Genomic DNA, 25,416 nt, shown 5'->3' with positions numbered 1-25,416 from the left:
GAATTGCTGGGTTGCAGTCGCATTGATAAAACCCCGTTAACTCGATGCTGTTAAAACTGCTAGAAATGTTGTGATAAGCAGAGTTTTGAGGTAAGCGAAATCATGAACATTGAAGCCCACTGGCCACCCGTAGACTACATGGAGCCTTTCCGAAATGCCGCCAGTAATATTCTCTGTCACTTTCGCATGCATCAGCATCAGAAAAATCGGCATCTACGGGCAATGGCATTACTTGTACTTTGCCGCAATATTTGAAGCCAGTCATCCGAGCATAACCAGTTTCAGGCATCCAAAGAACTTTGTATGGGTGACATCTATTGCTTCAATATTACCTTATTGTATTTTTAAAACAAGCAGTAGATGCTTGTGATCAGGTTAATATATGTTGTCAGTTTTATGTGCCTCACTCCCAGCATAGCCTTGGAACACTAAAGTGTGACAAGCACAAAGCTATGCTAGTGCAAACTGCCGCAGCATTGAAGCAGACTAGCAAAAGCAAGTGCGCAATGCAATGCTTGTGGCACGCACAATATCTAGCGTCAATGCGACGACAGGCGTGGCTCCGAAAGTGAAGTCATGCACATTTGACACTGCCAGCAAAGTTTTGCCCCGCTGTCCTTGCTTACTTCGCTTCGTTTACTGGCTGCAGGGACTGCGTTATATATTCATCAAGTGAATGTGAGTGTGCCTCTGTTGAGCAGACTTTCGTAGCTCCGCCTTTTCTATATATGTATTCAGAATAGCTGACATTTCATCTGCATGCAGACATATTGCAATGGTATATGATAGCCAAGTTAGTCATGGAAATCTGTTTGATATAGCTGTAGCAAGCAGCAAGCAGTCATAACACCTGCATCCTTTGTGTGAAACCTTGTAATCATAAACTTTTACTGAGAGTGTCTATTTGCCTTAACTGATGCCACTGCACTATTCTAACTCTCTGGCAGCTGTAATAGATAACATAAACTTAAAGGAGGTTATAAATTCTAGGCTCATTTCTTCCAGTTTTGCAGTATGTCATTTTTGAAAGGGCTGGATAGCAGTTCTCTAAGCAAAAAACTGCAATTTTAAATTTCCCAATATTTAGCATGCACATGGCAAACCGTGTAATGCCAGACAGTTTTTGTTTTCACACATAGTTTAGCTCTACGTATAGTTTCTCTACGTATAGTAGAGAAAGCAGAAAGCCCAGGTCATTAGCCTACAGCAATTCTCAGTCATTACCCATCCCTAATCATTTTAAGGTTGAGATAAGCAGGGTCCCGTTACAAATAAAGTGCAGTGCCAAAACTCTCAGTCCTCATTGAGTCACCGCAGTACTAACAAGAACTGTATTGTACTTTTTAGGATGCAGCTATTTTCCTATTTTATTAGAAAAGTCACAAATAGCGTGTGTGCTGTCTCGCTTGCTGTCTCTACAGCTATTAAGCAAGACAATATTTCAGTGCGCCACCAGGGCTGTGCCACCATCTCATTGCACACTCCCTGTATAGCCAGAGTAGATAAATTTGTCACTATGAGGTGGCACTTTTGTGGTCCTTAGCCAGTCCACTTGTACAATAAGTGTCGGAAGCTTGCTGCTTTTCGAGGCGAGAGCAGGAGCTAGTACGACAGAGAGCATTTGATGAAGGGGTGTGTAGTATGTTGTGCCGAGCGTGTCGGAACGCAGAAGAAACAATTGAGCACATCGTGCTACAATATGATCACGTCAGCATGAACCGTCCTAAGGCATCCCTGCCGGAACACTCGGATTTGATGAAGCCTCAGGGCCTTTACAGCCGGTGACAATTGCTGTGACAAAGCAATGCCTTGAACACTGGAAAATGGGGAGACAAGACGCGAAGAACCAGCCACCAGTCAGCAGCCACCACAGGCATCGTATTCTTTGCTACTGTGACAGTGCTCTCTCTCTCTCTCCCCCGCACACAGTATTGGCTCCACCAGTAAAAGCACAATCAAGGTTTAATTCTCAACTGGATCATAGCCTCTTAAATTCTAACCTCCTTGAGCTTTGCCTTTCAGCGTATGTGCTCAAATGCTTTGTAGATACTGATGTTCAGGCTAAAAAGTATGTTGAACGAAATAGGGCTGGCAGCATTTTTTTAAGCCTTTTGGTAAGTGTGCTGTGCGGGCTTCATTGCGTTTTATTAATTACAGACGTTGGAGGCAGCTGAAATCATTACTCGGCGACGTCTGCAAATTGGCCAGTGGCAGCAAGAGAAAAATGTAAGTTTCATTTTGCAAAAAAAAGAAACAATTGAAGATGCTCATCAGTGTCAGCAGCAGCTCTCTTGTGTGACCTGTTGTATATCTCTATGCTATCCACAAAAAACGAAACCTTATGGGCACATAAGCAGACGGACAAAGTGGCAGTCTCACTGCCAAACACAAGGCCAAATAATATGACATAGTACCGTAAGCAGTGAAACCTCGTTAAACCGTAGGTGGCGGGAGCTCAGAAAAAGTACGTACTAGACGGTAGTACTGCTTAACCGAAATAGCATGAGATCGGCCACTTACCTGTCAAAAACAGAACTTGGAGAGAGTGCGATGAAAGGGGAAAAAAACATGCAGTATTTATTTACTTCGCACAACAAAGGTGTTATTTTCGTTCGATGCCGTGGTGGCCTAGCAGCGACGACAGCGGCCTCTAACTTACTGAAGCTGTGAGCCAGCTTTTCAACCAGCCCCCTCAGCAAACACTCGCATTGAAGATTCCTTGTTAGTGTTGCATATCCTCCGTGTGCGGGCACGGTAGCGTTGCAGAAGTTGTGGGGCACCTTTTCATTGCATGGTGCAGTTCTCGTCACGACGATTGCATTTGTGAGGCTGACGTAACACGCAGCTTCTGCCACTGTCGGGCCTGAATCGTCCGTGCTGTCGCTTTCCATGTTCTTATCACTGTCACTAGGCAACGCTTCGACAACAACAAAGGCAACGATGGTGAGAAGTCGAACCTCGTAGCCGACATTTCTTTGCAGTCTTAGCAGCACTGCCGTGCAACTTCTTCGCATTCCAAATGCCACACGCGGTAGTCAACAGTAGACCCATGTCGCGTGCCGGCACCGACTTTTTGCATCACATTTGATAGCACGAACGAAGTCTAAGTTTTCTTCTAAGCTAAGCAGGCAGCGTCTTTTATATCCGAGTTTCGGCATGACGCAGTTCTCGCTTGCACAACGCCACAATGCTCTCTGGCACGGCGCCGAAATGATGTTGATGTTGATGTGGCTTAATGCGGAAATGCACGGGGCGCTTGGAGGCCGTTGTGTTGATTTCTGAGACTTCTTCTTCTGCCGGGCCGCCTGATGGAGATGACGCACCGCCGTGCTTGCGCGACGAAAAGTGGAAACACTACATGTTAACCGATACGTACGCAATAAGCTGGTACGGTTTATGCGGAAACAAAACACATTATGTTCAATGGCTGCTGAGTTGGGGATTTGACTTTACTACTTTTAAAATGAAACTACTGTTTAAGCGGGTACGGTTTAACGAGGTTTTACTGTATACTCATATAATGGCCGCAGGTTTTTTTCTCCGAGATAGAGGGTGAAAATTTGGGGTGCGGCCATTACACGAAGAATAGGACACGTTTTTTTTTCTTTTTTCTTCTCGGTAGTAGTTGCCTTTACTGAACTACAGTACTCGCTTGTACTGGCTCTGACCATTCTTGGCTGTTCCTGGAATAAATGGTGACGCCCCACAGACCAGCAACGGCAGCATTTCAGAGGCAGCTGCTAAATCTCGGAGGCTGTGCTTTAGCTACCTGGAGGTGCTAAAAAACAGCACAGCTGCCTTGTTTTGCCACCGATTAAAAAAAAAAGAAGCTTCCAAATTCTCACGCCACATAATAACACTGCCAACCTTCTAGAATATCAAGGGTGTGGCCTATACACACGTAATTTCTAAATATATTTTTGGGGAGATATTTTGTCCATTACATGAGTATATATGGTATACCTCGTTGCAGCTAAAGCACACCAGTTGAAGCCCTGTAGCAACCCCCTCATTCATAGTATCCTGTCTGCAACTTTGTTGCAATGACCTAGCAGCTGCAATCAAGCAGCTGCGCTCAATGCAGAGATGTCTGATCTGAATGTAGTGCTATCGATTTCATACGTTAATGGTCACATACTCCTCGTGTCTCCTTGGCACATCCATTACTGGGGATTGACCAAGAATGGGTACATACCAGCGTCATGTATATGCAGTGCTGAAGTTTTCTGTTTGGGCACATACCAAGTGACCCAAGTTGTCTGTTCGGGCACATACCCAGTGGCCCATTTTGTCTGCTCAGTAAGACAGCAGCAAGCCCTAGAGGCCCGAGGCCCAAGTAACTCTCCTCCCATAAAGAGCCAGAAGCATAAAAACTACAAAGTCTGTCTCTGTCTGTCTCTGTCTGTCTGTCTCTGTCTGTCTGTCTGTCTGTCTGTCTCTGTGTGTGGGGGGGGGGAGGAGGGGAGAAAGTTGTGCTGAGTGCCCAATCCCGATAGATATGGCAGTGTGAATTCATCTGAGTCAATGATGAAGGGAAGAAAGAATGGAAAATTAAGTGGCTCATTATAAAATACAGTCCCAGAATGCAAAAGAAATGTGTTGACTGTGCTTGCAGCTGTTTATCGTGGCTGCGATTAGATGGCGCAGCGTGTACTGAAGTATTCTTCCTTCACGTAGCACAAGCCAGGCGTTCAGCTGTTCTCGTTTCATTTCATGACATTCAAACAAGGTACAATGTGCTGAGTGCACAGAGCACAAGAGAGGTGTGGGAGTCCGGAGTGTGAGCCAGATGTGGGTGTAGTGTGCATGCATGTGTCACATGGCCACTGACAATAGTGCAGCTGGGTTGGCATTTTGCCAGGGGGCTGGCAGTTCTGGGAATTTGGAACTGCTGAATCGGATGGGTAACTAGCAGTGTGCAGCACCAGATTTTGGCCCTATTGGCGCAAAAGTAATCAGTAAATCGTCAATCTGAACAAAAAATTTTGTTATATCCATTTAACTGGAATTTTCACATAATAAGAATATTCAAATGGGTTCCTAGAGGAATTTCTAGGGCCCAAACAATGAAACGTTCCTTTCCTTTCGACTGCTTCCTAACGTTACGTGAGGCCTCCTTACAGCGAAAGACTGATGGAGGAAGCAAGCGTACTCTGAAAGTTCCCTTCACCTGTCCTCGCGTAAGGAACGGTTGCTGCATGCCTGGGTTCAAGAGGATCTCTTAAAAGCTTTACGCTAACACAATTATTCAATAAGTAGATGTTGTATAGTCGCATAATTTTTAAATGGAAGTGCTAATATAGAGACGCATGCACGCTTTCTTCTAGTTTTGTATACTAAACGTAAAAAAGTACCACATTATAGCGCGAGATTCTGAGGGGGCGCCGAGTAGTGCAGACGCGCAAATATCGGCTCCTGCTTCTTCAAATGATCTTGGTGAATTTTTTTGCCAAATCCTGGAAAGTTGTGCATCATTCGGCGCAGTATGTAGCAAGGAACCAGCCCATACCAAACTCTTGTTGGTAGGTGAGCTTTTCGACAATTTGAAAGACTTTGAAATACCAACCACGGTGTTCGTCGGCTCACACTACCAGACGCAGCCTAGCGTCGGTGCGGCATCTGTGGTAAGCCACGGCCTACTCGACGTTGTGGGGCGAAATGCCTGAAGTTAAGATGGTGGAAGGGGTCGAGATCGACCCCTGTGAAGTGAATTGCCCGGGCTGGACCACAGCAGTGGGCAGAAACAAGAAGGCTCGACTGGAGACTCCGAAGTCGACAGCCAGCACGGAGACACACAATGGCGGAAAAGGTGGCCGCCGCACTGCCACCCGACAGAGCGCGATGAAGCAGTTCGTGAACGCCTCAAGGCTTCCGAAAATGCCTTGAGACCACATACGCATCATCGTCAGGCCAAGAGGAGGCCTCAACATTAAGAAAGTCAGTACGATTCGACTAGCCCAAGCTTTGGCCATGGCGGCGGCCTTAGCTCTGGACGAAGTGGGTGAAGACATCATCTGCCCCAACGCTGCTCAGAACATTCTCGTAGTTTCTACGCCGGCGAGGAAGAATGCGTGCGCCGACGCGTCCATTCAGCAGATACACCTCAGGGAAGGCAAGTACGACGTGGCAGCTTATTTAGCCGCTTCGGACAACACATGCAAGTGAGTCGTTCGCGAGGTCGACGCCGACTTCAGCGATGCTCAGCTGCGGACAATGCTTGTTAACCAACGGAACCCAAAAGCACTCAAGGTGAGACGCATCAAGACTACTACGACGGTGGTGGTGCTCTTCGAAGGTATTAGAGTGCCGAACTACGTCGTGTGGGGCGGGCATGCTGCCCTGCTATACAGAAAAGTGGAAGTGTGTTACAACTGTGGCGATTTAAGACATCGAGCTGATGTGTGCCCGAACCCAAGCTGGAAGAAATGCAAAGGATGCGGTGTAGCCTCCCCTGCTGAAGATCATCAGTGCACGCCAAAGTGTTCCAGCTGGGGGGTCCGCACCTCACTGCGGACTGCAAGTGCAAGCAATGATTTCAGCTGCCCTACATAGTTCGTACGACAAAGACAACACCAGCGCAGGCGCGCCAAGAAGTCACAGGCTGCCCAAGAAGTTCGTTCACGTTACTCCAGCCTGACAAGCGCGCCTGGACGTGCGCGTTCGCTGACGCCAGCGGCTCGTCAATGCAGCCTCTCCAGAGGGCGCCCCCAGTCTCGCTTCAGGGGCCGCTCCTACTCCAGAGGACCTTCCCACTCCAAGCGGCATTCCCAATCTCGGGCGCCCATCCACGAAGGACCCTCATGGGCGAACCGAGTCAAGCCCAAGACAGACAAGGTGCCAAAAAAGGTAACGCAGGTAACATTGCCAGAGCATAGGGAAGATCCCCGAGTAACACAGCTCTTGGAAGAAAACGCTAGCCTCAAGGCCAGTTTTCAGAGGCAAAAGGCCCCACTGCAGCAATTTATCGCGACACAGTCGAACAAACCACATGTTATCTTACTACAGGAAACTAGAACTGAAATTTCGTCATTTCCAGGTTATCGAGCTATCTCGGCAACCAGAAAGGGCAAACTCGGCCTGGCGGTCCTAGTTGCGAAGAAGTGCTCCTTTCAAGAGCACAATTTGCAGTTGGGCAACACGAGGGCGGAGGTAATGCTTATTGAAATCATTCCCAGCAGCTGGCTTAAAAACAGCGTTTTCATTTTAAACATTTACAGTTCCCCGAAAGACCATCGCCAGACATTCTTGTCAATTATAGCCAAGGCGGCGGCAAAAGCAAGGGATGCTCCACTTGTGGTAGCTGGAGACTTCAACGCAGCGCATCAGGCGTGGGGTTATGTGAGACACTCCCCTAAAGGATTAAATCTGCTTCAAGCCGTTACAAACTGCTCATTAGAGCTAGTTACGGGCCCACAGTTTCCCACGCGCATCGGTAATTCAGTCTCGCGGGGCACCATGCCGGATCTGGCCTTCGTTAAAAATGCCACCTCTGTTAGTTGGCATAGTAAGTAAGAAAACCTGGGAAGTGACCATTTTATTGTGGAGATTTCTCTTGAAGTGGCTGCAGCCCCACTTAGGGCGCTCACCGTAGTAGACTGGGGATGCCTTCCGTAAACACCGGGGAGAGGACTTGAAGAGTACGAGTCCTTTGAGAACCTCTTAAAGAGGACGTCAAGGCTGTTACTAAAACAGTCAAAACTGACTTAAATGTCAACAGGATGGATGCGCACTTGGTGCACCTGGTAGAGGCCAAGAACTCCTTACTTGCCAGATGGCAAACGCAGAGGCTCAATCGGAGGCTGCGTAAGAAAGTAGCGATGTTAAATTGTGAAATCGAAGCGTATTGCCAAGAGTTGAGCCAGCAGCAGTGGAACGAGGTTTGCTTGGCAATTGATGGACAGACGCGTACGGGAGGCAAATGGAACCTCCTGAAGCAACTGTTAAATGACTCACAATCCAAAAGCAATCAGTGCTTAGCTATTGATAGAATAATTCACCATCTTAAAGGAAAGGGGCTAACAGATGTAGACATACTTCAGAGCCTAGCAGACAGGTATCTCCCCGTAGGCCCCATGGGGCACGAGGACTACCCAGAGTATACAGGTGAACCCATAGAGAAGCTTGATGCCCCGGTGACTAAAGCCGAAGTCAGAAAGGTGCTACACAAGCTAAACGGCCGCTCGGCGCCCGGGCCGGATGGTATCTCCAACATACTCCTGCGTAACCTCGTTGAGGAAGCAATTGAGAAGCTTACGGAATAGATCAACAGCATGTGGGAAACTGGCTGAGTCCCAGAGGACTCGAAAACAGCCTCTGTGGTCCTTATCCCAAAATCAGGTAAAACGCTCGCACCTGAGAACCTTAGACCAATCTCGCTCACGTCCTGCGTGGGCAAGGTGGCTGAGCACATCTTCCATGCGAGAGTAACGAGATACATCGGGGAACGAGAACTGTTCCCGTATAACATGGTAGGCTTCAGGCCTTCTCTATCTGCACAAGATGTCACGTGTCTCATCAAAAGGCAGATAATTGACGTGAACACCAGGGATGTCAGAGGCATTTTGGTGTTAGATCTCGCCAAAGCCTTTGACACCATCACACACAGATTCATTCTGGAATCCATCTCGCACTTAAACTTAGGGAAACGCTTTCACGCTTACGTCAGCTCTTTCTTAAGGGACCGTAAAGCCACTATTAAAATCGGTCAACTAAGATCCGACAAGTTCAAGTTAGGGGCTAAGGGCACTTCGCAAGGTGCAGTAATCTCACCCCTCCTTTTCAATATAGTGATGAAAGGCCTCTTGGAAAGGCTGGCTAGGGTCAAGGGCGCCAATTATGCGCTCTATGCGGACGACATCACCGTTTGGAGCAGTGGGGGGTCCGAGGGGGCCGTGGAGCGTGCCCTTCAGGAGGCCTTGGATATTACGGAAGAGTACTTAAAAGGGACGGGACTCTATCACCATCAAAGTCAGAACTACTGCTTTATAGACTGGATCGCAGGGGCAAGAGACACTCTACCCCTCTCGAACAGATTCCTATTAACCTATACGTAGAATCTGGTCAGATGGTCTCTAGAGTCGAATCAGTCAGGATTCTAGGTCTGATCCTAAATCCAAAGGGAAGGAACAATCAAACTGTTGTCCGCATCAAGTAAAAAATGGAAAACATGCTCTGATTAATCACAAGAGTCTCGAACTGCAGAGGCGGCCTCAGTGAGAGCAACCTCCTTAGGCTGTATCATGCGTTCCTCATGAGTCACATAAACTACGTAGCATCGGCGCTTAACTGGTCCCGCTCGGAGGGGGCCAAAATTGATGCGCTGATGAGAAAAAGCATTAAACGCATACTAGAAATTCCCACTAGCACCAGCACAGAGAAGCTCCTACAATTAACGGTTCATAATACCCTGACGGAGGTAATCGAAGCACAAAGAACGACACAAATCATCCGCTTCTCGTCTTCGAAGGCAAGCAGAAGCATATTAATGTCCGCAGGTCTGGCCCCCTTGGCCGTCGACGAGGATGCCATCATGCTCTCTCACACCGTTAGGGCAACCTTTCAAGTTAGCCCTTTTCCTCGGAATGTACATTCCCAATATAATGCACCTAGACGCAAGGCACGAGCCCGCTCTCGCATTGACTTTATGCACAAAAGCCTGCAATTAACTACTGTTAGATATGGAGCTGTTTCCTGCGTTTACTTTGAGTTCCCCAGACCACATCGGATTGCAGCACAGCTAATTGAGGAATGCAGAAGCAGGAAAGCGCATTCCAGAGGAGCGGCCGAGCAAACAAGTTTGGGGCAACAAGTTCACGTGCCAACAAGTTCGTGCGCCGCCGGGATTAGCAGGTGGGCATCCGACAATGGAGCATGAGCAGCCCTCCCCTTCTCCTCGTTAGAAGTGCATTGCCAGTCTGCGAGGCAAGACCGCAGAAAGCCGCCAGGTGTGACACCGCGACACGGGCGGCTACCATTGGCTGAAAGTGGCGTCATCGGAGCGGACTCTCCCATTGGTGAAACATGACGTGACTTACAGTGCTCGAAGGGTTTATAAGAAGCCTTCCAGAGAGACCTGAGGAGTCTGGGATATGCCCTGATTCCCTGATTCACCTCTCTCGAACTTCTTGCCGCGGGCCGCAGCGTCCGAGTTGCTGCCGGCCCGTAATGTCTGTACGACTGTTAATTGACGCTCACCTCCTTGTAAATAATGTAGAATAAACCCTCCCAAGTTTGGGTTTCCATCCCGACGTCCGTCGTCTCAACCCCGACATCTGGTTGGCAGCGGTAGGATCGCCTCCGAATGCATCAGCTGGTGGCAGCTCTACGGATAAACCTTCGTCGAGAGAGATCCTAAGGAACCGGGAAGAACGAAGAAGAGAGAGCCTTCGTCGAAAGAGGTCCGAAGAAACTGGGAGTAGCGAAGAAGGAGCGAGCCTTCGACCCAGAGAGTCCGGAGGAACCGGGAACAGCGGACGAATGAACCGGATGGCAGGGTGCTGCAACCGTAAGTGAGCGCGTGGTTTTTTTCCTTATGATTCGCCAGACTCAAAGGTTGTGTGTTCAATTTTGATAGTTCTGGGAATCGGGAATTTGTTGCATTGTGTGTTTGTACAAATTAATTAAGGAAAACAGTTTTAACCACCTGTCGGGGCAGCTGCCATGGATCTTAGAAGGTTGACGAGGTTGGACTTGTTGTTGGTGTGCGACGATTTGGGAGTTGAGGCGGACGAACGGATGGAAACGCCAGCTATCATAAAGGCGATTAATGATAGTGGCAATGATGACAAAAGCATTGCGCTTGCTTGGGAGGTGATACAGGAGCCACGGGAGCGTGTGCGTCGTGTACGTTTGCGGGAGCGTCGTGAACTTAAGAGTGAGAGTAAGCGTGAACGCGAGAATGAACGGAAGCAGGAGCTTCAAGAACTTACTCTTAGGTGTCAGCGTCACGAACGTGAGAAGGCACGCGAACGTGAGAATCAACGTAAGCTTGAGCGTGAGCAAAAGTATGAGAGAGAGAAGGCAGCACTGATCAAAGAGATACAGTATTGTGATCAGTTATTGGCACAGAGACAACGGCTGTCTGAGAATTCTGTAGGTAGTACAGAGCGAAAGAATGAGGAAGTGTCTAGCAGATTTTCGCCAGAAGCCGACGAAAAGAGTAGTGCCTGTGAGATTGGCTGCAAATTCATAAGTGAAGGGAAAAAGCTAGCTGCTAACGATGCCTTAGTGGCAACAGAGGCCGTTAAAGGCCGCAGTGAGAGCGACGAGGTGCTGTGCCAACAGATGACTGTAGAGACAGCTAGGCCAGCTGCGAACAAATTGGCACAGTTACCGAGCGTGTGCGTCGCTGGTAATGTTAGCGAGGTTGCTAGCGAAGAAAGGGGTACTGCTGACCCGACAGAAGCGAGCACCCATGTAGAGTCAGATCTGCGTGCAGAAGTGAAGTGCGAGCTGGACGATGCAGTTGAGAATAGCTCTCGGGGTGGCGAGCTCCGTAGCTCACGAGAGAACAACTGCATTGTTCAGGGATCGGTGCGGCTCTCCGCCAGTCTAGATAGCCTAGGTAGGGATGATTCAGTTGTTAATCATTCGGACTGTGCGCGTGAGACAGCGATCGATACCGACAGGCTGTGTGCCGATTCACAGCGTGAGCTGGGCAATGTAGTAGAGGGCAGTTCGCAAGAGTGCGAGTTGTCTTACTCGAGTAAAGCCTGCTGCATTGTGCCAGAGTCGGTTGGGCTGTCCGCCAGTCGAGGCAAAGTGAGAGTAGATTTAAATGTAAATCACTCAGACTGTGCGGGTAAGAGACCGATCCGGGCCGACGAAATGTGTACCGGTCAGCACGAGGCACGAGAAGGCGACATGAAAGTGAGTGCGAAGAGAAAGCGCCGTAAAAAGAAGCGCGGTAAAGACCGAAAGACGGTAATTAATGTAGCGCCGCCAAAAATGGCGAGAAACCCAAATGGGCAGGGCGCGAGGAAAAAGATGCGGTTGTCTCGGACGATGTTGACGCATCGAAAACGTTCAAGCCACTGGTCAAAGGGGGACCGCGAAGAATGTTCTGCACGGACGCGGACAAAGGGCACGAGGCAGTTAAGCTCCTCGTCGTTCCGTAGTTCTTTTCACAGCTCAGCGTGCAGTTCGAAGAAACGCAAGGTGGCAGGACGAGACCAGGTGGGGAGTAGCGACGCGGTCAATCGAGTTTGTGTTGAAAGCGGGGCGCGAGGACGCAAATTGGCAGGAGACCGTAACGTCTTGGGGGAGCTGATAGTTAGTCAGCCCTTTTGTTGTTCCTCCGTAGCCAGAGTAGCTTTGAAACTGCGACCACCCCGAGTCAGACTCAAAGTATGAGTCAGACGTAAGCGTTTGGAAAGGGAGGCCACGAGCCCTTACGTAAAAATGAAGTGTGTTGTTTTTTTATTTTTGAGCATCGGAAAGTTTTCGCGAATTGAGACTGAGATTTCTTTCAATATGTAAGGTTTGAGCTTTGTTTGTGTTTTCGTTCGAGAAGCTCGAGATTTGAAAGATGCGTTTTAAGTAAACATGTCGTCTCGCGAGATGCTCATTAATAAGTAGATAGGCTTTTTTTGTGCGTGTGTGAGTAACCTGAGGGTCAAGGTTATTGTTGAGAGGCCCATCGTAACGCGCGTGTGTGTTATTTAACCTTCTTTCTTTTTAAGCGGTTTTGAATTTTGTAAGGTTAAGCGCGTAGATTTGAGTGAGTGCATGATTTGCACTGAGAAGCGTTCTTAGTTCCATTAGCGCGCATGTCCTGTGTGGACGGAAGGAAGCAGATTTATGAGTGGGTTGCTCGTGTGTGTATAGGGCAGCCGTATTCTGACTTCTCTGATAAGTATGCGTGGAACGAGTTATTAAAAGACGCATTATTTTAAGAATTCTGCGGAGTGTGTAAGTCCCGCAAGTTTAATTGTTCGTTTATGTCACGTGTCCTGTAGGACTTTCAGGAAAGAAACGTGAGTAAGCGTGAATGAAAAGTTTGCCTACAATGCAAGTACGCGTTCTATTTAGTGACCACAAGGCTGGTGCGCTTGTGATTACGTGCTTGTGAGGTTGACCAGTTTGTTCAGTGGCACCATTACGTGCGATAGAGTGGAAACATGCTGTTCGTGTGGTTAGGCCACTTGAGTTATGTTCGGCTGTTTTCATTTGTTGTTTGCATCGTCGACGACCCTTTTGTTTTGCAACAACAATAGTACTCTGGTCTTGTCGGCATTCGAGGAGAAATGGATAGCTGTTTGGAAGGGTGGTTGGAACTGCTTTGTCAAAATTGGGGAACTAAAAGATCAGGGTTGATTTTGACTCAGTAATAGCCTGGCGAGTCAGGGGTGAAGAGCCTGCGCTTACACGTGGGGCAGCGCTGTGTTGTTTTGTTTGTTTGACGTCTGTTCTCCAGGGCCAAGGATCCCGAAGTTCGTCAAACGAGGCTCGACCCCAGTACCCTGCAGCTTCTTTCAGCATTCCTCATGGCCAGCGAATTGAGTTCACCGGCCATTCAGAACAACCGGGGCGAGGACGAGCTGTTAGATATGGAGCTGTTTCCTGCGTTTACTTCGAGTTCCCCAGACCACATCGGATTGCAGCACAGCTAATTGAGGAATGCAGAAGCAGGAAAGCGCATTCCAGAGGAGCGGCCGAGCAAACAAGTTTGGGGCAACAAGTTCACGTGCCAACAAGTTCGTGCGCCGCCGGGATTAGCAGGTGGGCATCCGACAATGGAGCATGAGCAGCCCTCCCCTTCTCCTCGTTAGAAGTGCATTGCCAGTCTGCGAGGCAAGACCGCAGAAAGCCGCCAGGTGTGACACCGCGACACGGGCGGCTACCATTGGCTGAAAGTGGCGTCATCGGAGCGGACTCTCCCATTGGTGAAACATGACGTGACTTACAGTGCTCGAAGGGTTTATAAGAAGCCTTCCAGAGAGACCTGAGGATTCTGGGACATGCCCTGATTCCCTGATTCACCTCTCTCGAACTTCTTGCCGCGGGCCGCAGCGTCCGAGTTGCTGCCGGCCCGTAATGACTGTACGTCTGTTACATGACTCTCACCTCCTTGTACATAATGTAGAATAAATCCTCCCAAGTTGGGTTTTCATCCGCGAAGCCCGTCCCTTCAACCCCTACACTACCTGTGTTGATGCTGCCCAGTGTGGGCGCACAGATTCATTTGTAGCTGTTGTAGCTGATCCTCGCGGAAAAATTCTTAATGCAGCCTCGGTAAGACACACCACGGTAGCGGCGGCTGAACAGGCTGCCATCGCGCTAGCTATGAATGACCCCTCGCGGCCTTACATCTACAGACTCGAGATCAGCCGTACGTGCCTTTCTATCTGGCCTAATCTCGAAAGAGGCGGTAGCTATAATCAAGCAAAGACCGCCTGATGCTGTTCACACTATTGCATGGTCCCCGGCGCACATGGGAACTAATGTACATACCAGCAAACCCAATGCGAATGAGCTAGTTCATGACCAGGCATGAGGTCTAACATTCCGCTATGGTCCTGATACGCGAAGCAGTTGGGATTGTGAGCATAACCGTGACCCTCTACTCTCTTTTAATGAAATAGTTAAACACTATCAGCTTAGGTGCAGGCAATTCCCAGACCCGCAGCTAACTAGACCTCAATCTTCCACATCGATAATGTTACAAACGGGATCTTTCCCTTCAAGAGGAAAGTTTAGCCGCTTTGCTCCGGACATCGACCCACGCTGCCCCTAGTGCAATGAAGAGTATTGCTCATTAGCACACATGCTCTGGCATTGCTCTGCGTTACAAAACGCATCTTTTAATAAACAAGCAGACTGGGAAGAGGCCCTTAAAAGCGGCGATCCCCAGGACCAACTAAGGGCTGTCCAAAGGGCCCACGAATTGGCGGATGACCATGGTCTTCCGGCCCCAATGTGGGAGCGGCCCGCAACTAAGGCTTAGTAGTTCCTTAGGACCTTAATAAAGTTTGTTGACTGACTGACATTATAGTGCGAAACTTGATGGGCTCCAGCAATGCTGGCACTCCGGCATCGTGCAGCGCCTAGGAACGCTACTCATGCCGAACTTGGGACTGAAATGAACATGCCTGGCAAGACGTACCGTGCCCATGCTTCTCTGCAGGCAAGCGACAGCGCGCATGCGCAAGCAAACTTCTCATGGCTAAGCAGTCGGGTGAAGCGTTCTTTCAAAGCTAGGAGCTGGCGTAAGGACGCATGAAGGTAGCTTCGGAGTTACCTTACACTGAGGAAGCAGCAAGGAAACTATCACTGAGGGCCCCTCAGTAAGGAAGCTTTGAGTGGCATAAGGTGGCCTCGCCACAATGAAGGCCTCCTTACTGAGGTAAGGAAGATTTCATTGTTTTGCCCTAGGGGAATTAAAATTACTTCGTCATATGCATTAGTTAATCATAACCCATTTTTGTTATAACAAAGAGTGACTATGCTACTAATATAATTCGTGACTGATTTCAGGCATGTTTAGCTATGCTTTTATTGATACCACTGACCAGCATGAGATCCGTGAAGTAATTTTATGGCTAAGATGTCCAGCGCATATGATTTCAAAGCAAAATCTTTGTATGTTATAACTGTGGCTCTGGACATTTAATGAAATTACATCTATAATCTTCCATACAAGTGTTTTCTGGCCAATTGTAACTTGCATATGTGGCAATAAGCACTGGTAAATTACTTGATATCATACAGACATGGTAATATTATAGTAGTACTTTGTTCTTTCTAAAGTGGCTGAACATTTTATATCTAAAAATAAACATTTTTTTTTCCTTTTCATAGCACCTGAAACGAAAACAGTATGCATACTTTTTTGCAGAACATGCACTTCTTGGAATAACAGTGTAGATTCCTGGTAACAAAAACTGACACATGCCTTACAGTGTTTTAAAATTTTTTCGAGTGTTTTAGTTAGGATCATCTCTGAGGGAACATCAAGATGCATAACTTCAAGGTCCCTCTATATAGTAATTTATGGTAGAAACGTGATCAAAATTGAAGATTGTGTTCTTAAAGGATTCATCCTCAAAAACATTATTTACCTCACAGGCACAGGAAATATTGCGGGCTGCTTAAATATGCACAGCTAATGATTTTCTTGCTGGTTCAGAAATGTAAAATATTGAAAAAGCAACTTGGCAAATGGAATTGGAAAAATTGAGCAGAACACAAATATTTAGTTTGACACACATATACACGCTTGAAGCATACTGTTTAAATTGGAAGGAATGATAGTACATAGAGAATTACAGGTTCAAGGTTTGAAAAAGGCCTTAATTATAAATTGTCACTTGTCCAAGGATTGATAGTCATGATTCTCAAAACTGTCATGTGTTTAAAACAGAATCTTTTGCTTAGTGATGACCTTAGCTGATCTGTTGGCATCATAAATGGTTCAAAACATTACTTGCCTTGAAATACTGAACATACTATTATGCATTTCTGTGTTCTATTCAGTGTGTTCTAGGACAGTAAAAAAAAATTTGCAAGCATGTGGCATTAAAAATGGGATATTTGTAGCTTTCTCAAGGCACTACTCATATTTCATGTGTATGATACAATGGACATAAAGAAATTACATGTCTAGATCAGTCTACCAGTTTATGTTAATATTAAACAGCGAGCCTGCTCTTGTTAATTAAAAAAATTACTTGAAACAGCATTCTTAAAGTCTCGTACTTGAAGAATTGTTAAGCAGTTGTGAATATGGTATAAAGAACCTTCATTTCCAAGCCCTGATGTCAGCGCCCTCTCCAACAAGTCCCACTCTCAAAACGTTGGCTCCATCTAACGCTTTCCTTGTTGGCCCACTGTTGATCACTGAAGTCGCCATGTCGCTGTGAACCGTTTGTCTTTGGATTACGTTTGCTGTGCATTTTCCATGACTGATGGTGTCAATTTATGGTTGACTTCATTCGACTGGTATGTTTTCCCCTTTCTAATGTGTCATCGCACAGATTTGTATTTGCACAAGCACAATAAACCTTTAGTTGGGAGTTAGTGCTGTGTCTTGTCTGCGTTATGTTGTAATGTGACGCAGCGTTTACATGCTGAACTATACCTCAGCTCAGTAGTTGCTTGGAGCACTGTGGAGGCTGCTTTAGGTTTTCTGGGGCTGTTTTATAGTATACAGATATAATACTCCAAAGAATAATTTTTCCCCATGTACATAAATAATATTCAGTGTATGTGTAGTGGTCTGAGAAAAAGTTATGGAGACCATACTGTAATCGATTCGTGTTAAAGATTGCTTTCTTTCACGTGCCGAAATACGAGAACACCGAGAAAATAGTTATGTTTTCTTTATAATTTTAGACAGAACAGCTGGAAGAGCATTTGCCACCTAGCATAGTTCTGTTATACCGACAGAAAGATTATAATGTGTGACCCTGTGACATCAAAGAGTCGGTAACTTTTATGCAAAAACCTGCAGCAAACAACGAAGGTAGGAGGCTGGGTAGTCCAAACCACCTCGTGCAATATGGCATTAGCCACAGTGTGTATTGTCGGCGCGAGTGCTCACTTTCTCGATGATGTTCGCCTTTTCTGTTGGCCAGCAGCATAACCTCGACAGTGCTGTGGGGAACTGGTGTGAAGGAGTATAAGCTTGAGAGCGTGACTGAATGCCTTCAGCATTGCCCAGCTTTTGGCTATTGCGACATAAATCGTACAATAATTAATTTGAAGTTTAGCAGTGGATTTGTTGGCAAAGCACATACTGTGGTTTGTCATGCAAGTAATCGCCACCTCTTCATGTAGTCCAACTGAACTACTATGTTACATCCAGTTTTTTTTTTTTACTCACGATGGCTGAATAAAAAGCATCTTGTATAGCAAAACTTGTGTTGATATTTTCAGCCATGCAAGGAGCATATAAGTAATATTCTTTTATGTTTGTTATTGATGTGCTTTGTAGGGAAGCAAAAATACAGCCAAGGTTGCACAAGTGACTCAAGGCAAACCTTCAACAAGGCACTCTAAATGGCTGTATGGGACTGCCTGTCTGGGTCTTTTCATGCTTGTTGGCATGCTCCTTGTATTCTGCAAAGGAGGTGAGGTTTCTGCCTTGAAAGAGATGTGGAAACAGTGGCCGTCTCTTGGCATCCTGCAATGACAGTAAAAAAAAATCGCAGGAGCTGCCATGCACCTTTACAAAGTTAAGAGCATTGTTATACAACACTGCCTTAAAAGGACCCTGAAACGATTTTGATGATTTTGTAGAAGCGTACTGAGTCATTAGAGTAAGCCCTTCTGAGCATTAATTGACACATGTAAGTGTTCCGCATAAAGCGTGTAATTTATTATAAGGTTTTAAAAATGTACATCGCTGCCGATCGCAGCACACTTCTCGGTAGAATTTTCAGCCGCCCATACCCATATGACGTAAATCACCCAATTGACGTCAGTAGGACGAGCTATCCGATTGGCTACCCAGGGCGCGCCATCGATAATTTGTCTGCTGTGTGTCGATCTGTCTTTTCGCGAGCACTATGATCCGGCTTTGTTGCGTTGTGGACTGCAAACGTAGCGACTGGCAATATGTCAAGCTGCGACATTGTGTCCCTCTGCACAGCAGCAGACGAGCTGACTGCCTGCGGCACATCGGACTCCCGCTATCTGATCAGCACCAGGATTTGCGTATTTGCGGCCGTCACTTTACATCAGAAGATTACTAACGTAAGCGCAAGGGACAGGGCCTGGCCATTTGACCATGTCGTTTTACGGGATGAACAGAAGCACAAATGTGAATGGTCTGCATGGTGCAGCCACCTGGTGGCACAGACGTCAACACACAGTAGCAGCAACGAAATGCTTGCAACGCACGCTGCTTCGATAGCACTCGCTTGGTGTCGACTGCCAAGAAGCTGGCGGAGAGTTTGGAGAGGCTTCGTGCGCTTGCTCCTTGAGAACCGGTAGGAGACGACACGACATATCATCATGACACAGAGCCAGTGAAGGCGGAGCTTAGCCCTGATCATTGGCGAACGAGTTCAGAAAATGCATGACTATGGAGGAGGGTCACTTGTAATCGTCCGTAGCTCTCTTAATATGAGACGTTTCACACAAGTTGTGGTGCGAATTATTAACTTTAGCTGTACCCTACACATCTACAAAATTTGTCCGAACCGTTTCAGGGGCCCTTTAATGCCATTAAATAATCATGACTTGCAAAGGTAAAAAGGCAATGTCCCAAGACCAAGATGCAATGTCAATACTTTAGTATGGTGATGGCGCACATGTTCGTTCATGTAAGGGTCATCCACTGTTTGGGAAACAGTTAATTGAGGCAGGTGAGGGGCCATGCTATTTCTGCAGAATCTTTCACAAACTGCCAAAAACAGGGATCAAAAATGAAATGGACATCCTGAGTAGAACGAGGTGTTGAAAAGTTGGTAACGGCGCTAACTTTGGTAAGGTCAGGCAGGACCTGTAGCATCGACTAGATGACCAAGTACAGTGATCTCTTAGCTGCCGACTCGCCATTTGCCAGAGTTAAGTTGCAGACCTGCATTGCAAAGGACGCGCAGAATAGCCGAGTCTCTGTAGATGGCTTGAAACGTAGGTGAGAAAATCATAGAGATAGCACAGGCAAGTAGACCACTTGAAGCTGTGAAGAAGGGGGTTTATCATTTGTTCAAATGTTGCTGGCGCATTGCACTAGCCAAATCAATGGCTTTGAACTGGTTAAATACTGTTATCCAGATGTCCTGAAACCTCACTGATATCCGTGAGATACCCACCGTGGTTGCTCAGTGGCTATGGTGTTGGGCTGGTGAGCACGAGGTCGCGGGATCGAATCCCGGCCACGGAGGCCGCATTTCGATGGGGGCGAAATGCGAAAACACCCGTGTACTTAGATTTAGGTGCACGTTAAAGATCCCCAGGTGGTCGAAATTTCCGGAGTCCTCCACTACGGCATGCCTCATAATCAGAAAGTGGTTTTGGCACGTTAAACCCCATAATCTAATCTAATATCCGTGAGATATCCGTCAGGCTATTCCCCACAGAGTGGGTAATCCTGTATCTCATGAACATATTTACCCTTGTTTTTACCGCATTTTTACTTCTGTTTACCTGAATAATACTTTGAGGAGTAATTTGTGCTCCTTAATGATTTCTCAAAATTTTGCAATGTATATTATTTTTGGATGGCTTGAGTATGTTTGTTTTGGTTATAAAAATTGTGAAAACGGGCTTCACATTTGTATTTTTGCCTTGTACTTGCACTGGCCTATGAATGTAGGGCTGTTATCAGTATCACCCAGTAGTTTTCATGTTGCCAGAACATTAAACAGCAGATCAGGGATTTCGGTAACTCGCGCTATTGCGCTTTTTGCGATCTACAGGCCTGTGTGAACGACTTAACTGGAACGCCTCTTTGTGTCTGTGTCTCCATGTGTGCGCGTTCCTTTTTTTTTTCCCCTTTTTTTATCGTTTTCCTCTCTGTCATCTTTCTAACCCCTATCCCCCATCCCCAGTGTAGGGTAGCAAACCGGACTCATATCTGGTTAACCTCCCAGCCTTTCCTCTTCATTCTCTCTCTTTCTCTCTCTCTCTTTAACTCGCGTAACAGAGTGAGTGACACGGCTGTTGGCAATAGTAATTGTGTTGCATATCTCACATTTGATCAAAGGGTGTGCCCAAAACATTTTGTATACTTAATACCTTGTTTTTGTGTACTTGCAGCCTGGTGACGTTCAACAATTGAACAATGCCTTTAAATTTTTGTTCCATTTGTTCAAATACATGGACTCGTCTAATATACAGGCCATGTTTGTTATTTATTTTGTATTGTATTGTTTTGTTGTCAGCTGCACCAAGATTTCAGAATTGTGATGACCTTATTGTTATGATTGGGGTATTCACCTTGTTGATGTTAGTGTCTGTACATTCACATACTAAAGTTACTTTGATTTTACTTACTGACTTTGGAAGACTGATGCGTTTTTGGAGCCTATCCTCGACATTATTTAGATGTAAACTGAAATTTTAATAAAATGGTTCACCGTGGGGGCTGCGAAAACAATTAGTTCGTATTGGTAGACTCACCGATACCAAAACTGATGGAGGAAGACTTATTTATGCTGCCAGTCTCACCATCTACTCCTTCACACTGGCATGGCCCCACTACCATGCTGCCTCCAGATTAGAGATGGTGCTGCTGCCAGGAAACAATAGGATGAAAAATGAAAGCAGCCTTCAACCAATGAGGCATTTTCTTGTGAAGCTATGCCAGTAGTGACAGTAGATGGGGTGACAACTAGACGAATGTTATAGACACTCTTTTCCCCAGTGTGTTTTAGTCTTGGCAAGTGTGCCTAGATGAAATAACTGTACGGACTGCTCCCGGTGATCAAACTTACTTTAATTTTTTTGAATTTCTACATCCTTCAGTTCTCAAATGCATTGGAATCCAGAATCGATAAGTTATTCTAGTTTAGCATTAGCATTCTGGCTGATACTGCTTCAATGTGCCTATTATGCATGTAACTGCATGAGATGCCCTTTTGTGATAAGTATTTCCTATGTATAAAGCCAACTGCCTCATGTAAGAAATGCTGTTTTTGTAGTATGGATACAAAACAGCTTCGGTGAAAAATTTTATGTTCGAAATGCAAGTGGTTTCATCAGAAGTGGCCTATATAAATTAAGAGCTTTAGGTGCTGCCAAAAGAATATATACAGCGACTGCCTTGAAACACCCTTTTTCCCATGGGCAGGAAGGAGATAACTTAGTTTTGCTCAGTAGGCCCAAAGGGCACGCATGCTAAACAGCTCATTTATTTCATATACAGTTGACTTTCGATATAACGAGCACTGGTATAATCAATTTTCGGATATAAAGAAGTAAATGTAAAATTTGGTTGGTCACAGTTTTATTCAGTTGAGTATTCTCCTGCTATAGCCAAATCAAAAATGTGGGATCCAGCATGGCATTGGCTATAGCGAAGCAAATTTTTATTAGCACATATTCTGGTAGGAAAAACATTGAACACAATCGCCAAACGATTCTTTCGCATATGATTTTTCAGAATAGCAGGATTATTCGTACTTCCCTTCACCATCACCACCTAACCCTCGCACCAGTGTATAACGGCGAAAACCTAAATTTCGGATGCTGCGAGGTGTTTTGGGCATGAACAGTGTGCACAATTTCACAAACTAAGCAGCCATCAACAATGTTGCCGCCGTGTCAACTAGGCACGAAACTGCAACTTAGGTTGCCGACTCCCGATGAGGCACTGGTTAGACCTAGCGACCTAAACAGTGCTGCCAGCGCAGCGGCTGGTCATAAGCCATAGTAGGATGCCAGCTGTTAATATGTTAGCATTTGTAGACCTTATCGGTGATTGAGCATGGGCTGTGTTCCAATACTCGCCTTAGATGGCAAAGCAGGCAGCTAAGTGGACAGTGGCCATCCTAAATCTCGTTCCACTTCTCATGAAAACATCAAATTAGACAGCTTTGTGAAGACAGCATAGAAGCCAAAGACTATGCAGGCTACTTTCCTGTCGAAACGAGATGGCGGCTGAGCAAGACTCTTGGAAACTCTATGGGAAGGTCATCTGCGCACGGAAGTATGTATACACGCTCTCCTTGCCCTTAATGCAAGTCACATAGTGTTTTTCATAGGTTTGCAGGCTGAAATACTTAAATATACAGAAATAACGTATATCTTGCTCAGCTATTTTTTGTCGCCGCAAGGTGGCATCGTGTTGCTGGAGCGTCTCCATCGTCTTTAAGACAGTTGGAAATACGTGCCATTACTTGTCCTTGAAACTGTCTTGGCTGTCTCCTTACCTGTCTTCCTAGACTGTCTCTGATGCTGGCCAAAATTAGAACACACCCATGATATCCAACGCACTGGCTAGGCTGGCCGTTTTAGTAGCGAAGGACGAGTCCACATGCGGTTTCCTCAGTGTCCGAAAAGTGGCGGCGGCCGTTTGGCTTGGTCAGACCATAGTCAACACAGCAACGTACCAATCTAGCTCGATAACACCGGTCGTGCGGTTGTACCTTCCCGGTGGTGCAGAGCATGTGTTTCTAACTTAGTGTTGTTCCTGTGCCTTGTATCGGCATGGCAAGATGCCACTGGGCCACCAAAATCCAAAGTAGAGCCTTTGCTGGCCCTTTCAGAGATACTCCGCTAGCGTTTCTTAGGCATAGACCTTATCGTATATATATATTTTTTTGCTGATATTTGCGTGTATGTTTATAACGAACATCTGATATACTGAAAGTATTTTTGTGGCCAATGCGATTTCGTTATAACGAGGTTCGACTGTATCAGATGAAATAATTTTGCAAAATTATCAGATGAAATAATTTTGCACAGCTGTAGAATCAAATTAATGAAAGCGACCATACAAGCAGCTTCATGGAGTACCGGCAGTGATGTGGGTAAAACAGAATTACGTAAAGCTAAACTTCCCACCGACATCTTCCACTGGCACCATCTGTTGACCAGGTTTTACATATTCCGAGTAGCTCAAGCACATTCTTGCAATGCAGGTTTTTGGCAGTGAAGGGGCTTGTGCTCCATCAAATGTTGCAATTACACTAAGCTACATAATTTGATTAAGGCTGCTAAAATGCTGCACCAAAGTACTATTGAAGAATGACAGTTGCTCCAACCAATGCCAGGTAGGATGAAATAAAAAATTTTAAAAATATCAAATTGTGGAGTTTAACATCCCAAAGCAACACATGGGCTATGAGAGAGCTATTAGTGAGGGGCTTAAGATTAATTTTGGCTATCTGGGGTTCTTTAACATGCACTCAAGCGCAGTACAGAAGATGAATCCCCACAGTGGAGCATGAACTACAAATGGTTTCGTAAGTGTAGAGCATCACTAAAGACGCTGTAGCAATGACTCCCAACAGGACAGCAGCATTTGTCCTTTGAAAGGGTTCTTGTGCATCACATGCATTAACTCAGAATTCACACTGCATTACCTCAAGTGATTGTGCCACATTGTTCACATTCCTGGTTCTTAATTCCATAGCCATGAATGCATTATGATTCCTTCAGTTCTCTCACGGCCCATGTGACGGTGCCATAAGAAGTACTAAAGTGGAAGTTTTCCAAGCACAAGTGGAGATAAAGATATGTAAAAAAGCCAACATTGGACAATGCTTCAGTGTGGTTTCAAGCTGAGGTGCTTAGCCATAATTGTAGCCAAGTGGCATCAGTGCAAGCTGGAGTGAAAATTGCTGCATGAAGCCTATAGTTGGCTGTTCATTTTGGCACTTCTAAAATTGTAGATTCACTCATCGTTGAACTTGAGTTGTATGTAGCATGATGTTTTCTCTCTCATAGTGTTATGTTGTTTTGTGACCTCAACGTATTGTATGATAATTGTTATATAATTTGTGAGTTCTTACAATCATAATTTCTGTATATACCCCCTTACGTAATGCCCTTTGGCACTTGTAAGGTATTTTGAAAGATAATTGTTTCAAAATATGTGCATGTAAACACCAATTATAACAGTAGTTTTCATCACACCTAACAGCTCTTCCTCCTGTTTCCTGAACAGAAACAAAGCAATAAACTCCAAGATAATATCTATTTTTATAATGCAGGCTTCTTTACTTAATTGTGTCATTCATGGTAGCCAGCTCTTTGTCCTGCGTTTTCCTTTATGTGCTAAGTATTTTCTCATTTTTCTGCACTGCTATTCAAACATCTGTATATTAAAAGCAATAAATCTACTTTGCCTGTTCTGAGATGAGTACCTGGTGCAAATCTGAAGGTATTTGCTATAAATGGTATTTTGCAATTGCTAAACTTGCTGCTAAACATGACTACTTGCAACGCTCGGTGGTGGAACTGCTGCGCTAATTGCGCCAAACTGCGCCGAAAGCGGACCTTTGCGTCATCCTGCGCCAAAACGGCATATTAGCGGAAAACTGCACCGAGCCTGCGCCAAAGCTTGCATAAGAGCGAAAGCCTCCGTCCGTCGACGGGTCTGTTCGAGTCGCCTGCACCACTGAACCATTTCACTGCGGTTCACGAGAAGTTCAGAAACACCCGCCGTGGTTGCTCAGTGGCTATGGTGTTGGGCTGCTGAGCACGAGGTCGCGGGATCGAATCCCGTCCACGGCGGCCGCATTTCGACGGGGGGAAAATGCGAAAACACCCGTGTACTTAGATTTAGGTGCACGTTAAAGAACCCCAGGTGGTCGAAAATTTCCGGAGTCTCCCACTACGGCGTGCCTCATAATCAGAAAGTGGTTTTGGCACGTAAAACCCCATAATTAAGAAGTGCAGAAACGGTGCAGCTTGATTCCGGAGGTGCAAGCCCAGCGAAACACTCGAAACGAATGCAAAGGTGCAGACGCGGTGTAGGCGTTATGCTATGTCAGACTAATGTGCACGGAGTGCGCAAGCTTGAGA

The 25,416-nt window shown here is 46.2% G+C and overlaps 1 protein-coding gene across 3 annotated transcripts in view; it reads left to right on the top strand.

Moving 5' to 3' along the window:
• Positions 1-25,416, top strand: part of LOC135915987 (uncharacterized) — a 118,590-nt gene that overhangs the window by 6,101 nt on the left and 87,073 nt on the right. The window contains exons 4-6 of one of the 3 annotated variants that reach the window (XM_065449176.1): positions 2,158-2,226; positions 17,933-18,068; positions 20,704-24,746. In XM_065449176.1, the coding sequence (XP_065305248.1) occupies positions 2,158-2,226; positions 17,933-18,068; positions 20,704-20,711 (213 nt within the window). In that variant the 3' untranslated portion in view covers positions 20,712-24,746. Of the gene's footprint in view, positions 1-2,157; positions 2,227-17,932; positions 24,747-25,416 lie in introns of those variants that run through there. The other 2 variants (XM_065449174.1, XM_065449175.1) reach the window with 2 other exon arrangements.

The sequence above is a fragment of the Dermacentor albipictus genome, chromosome 1, assembly GCF_038994185.2.
Source record: "Dermacentor albipictus isolate Rhodes 1998 colony chromosome 1, USDA_Dalb.pri_finalv2, whole genome shotgun sequence".
Lineage (NCBI taxonomy): Eukaryota > Metazoa > Arthropoda > Arachnida > Ixodida > Ixodidae > Dermacentor > Dermacentor albipictus.
The sequence above is the reverse complement of the archived record's forward strand: the minus strand, read 5'-3'. Positions and strand labels throughout refer to the sequence as shown.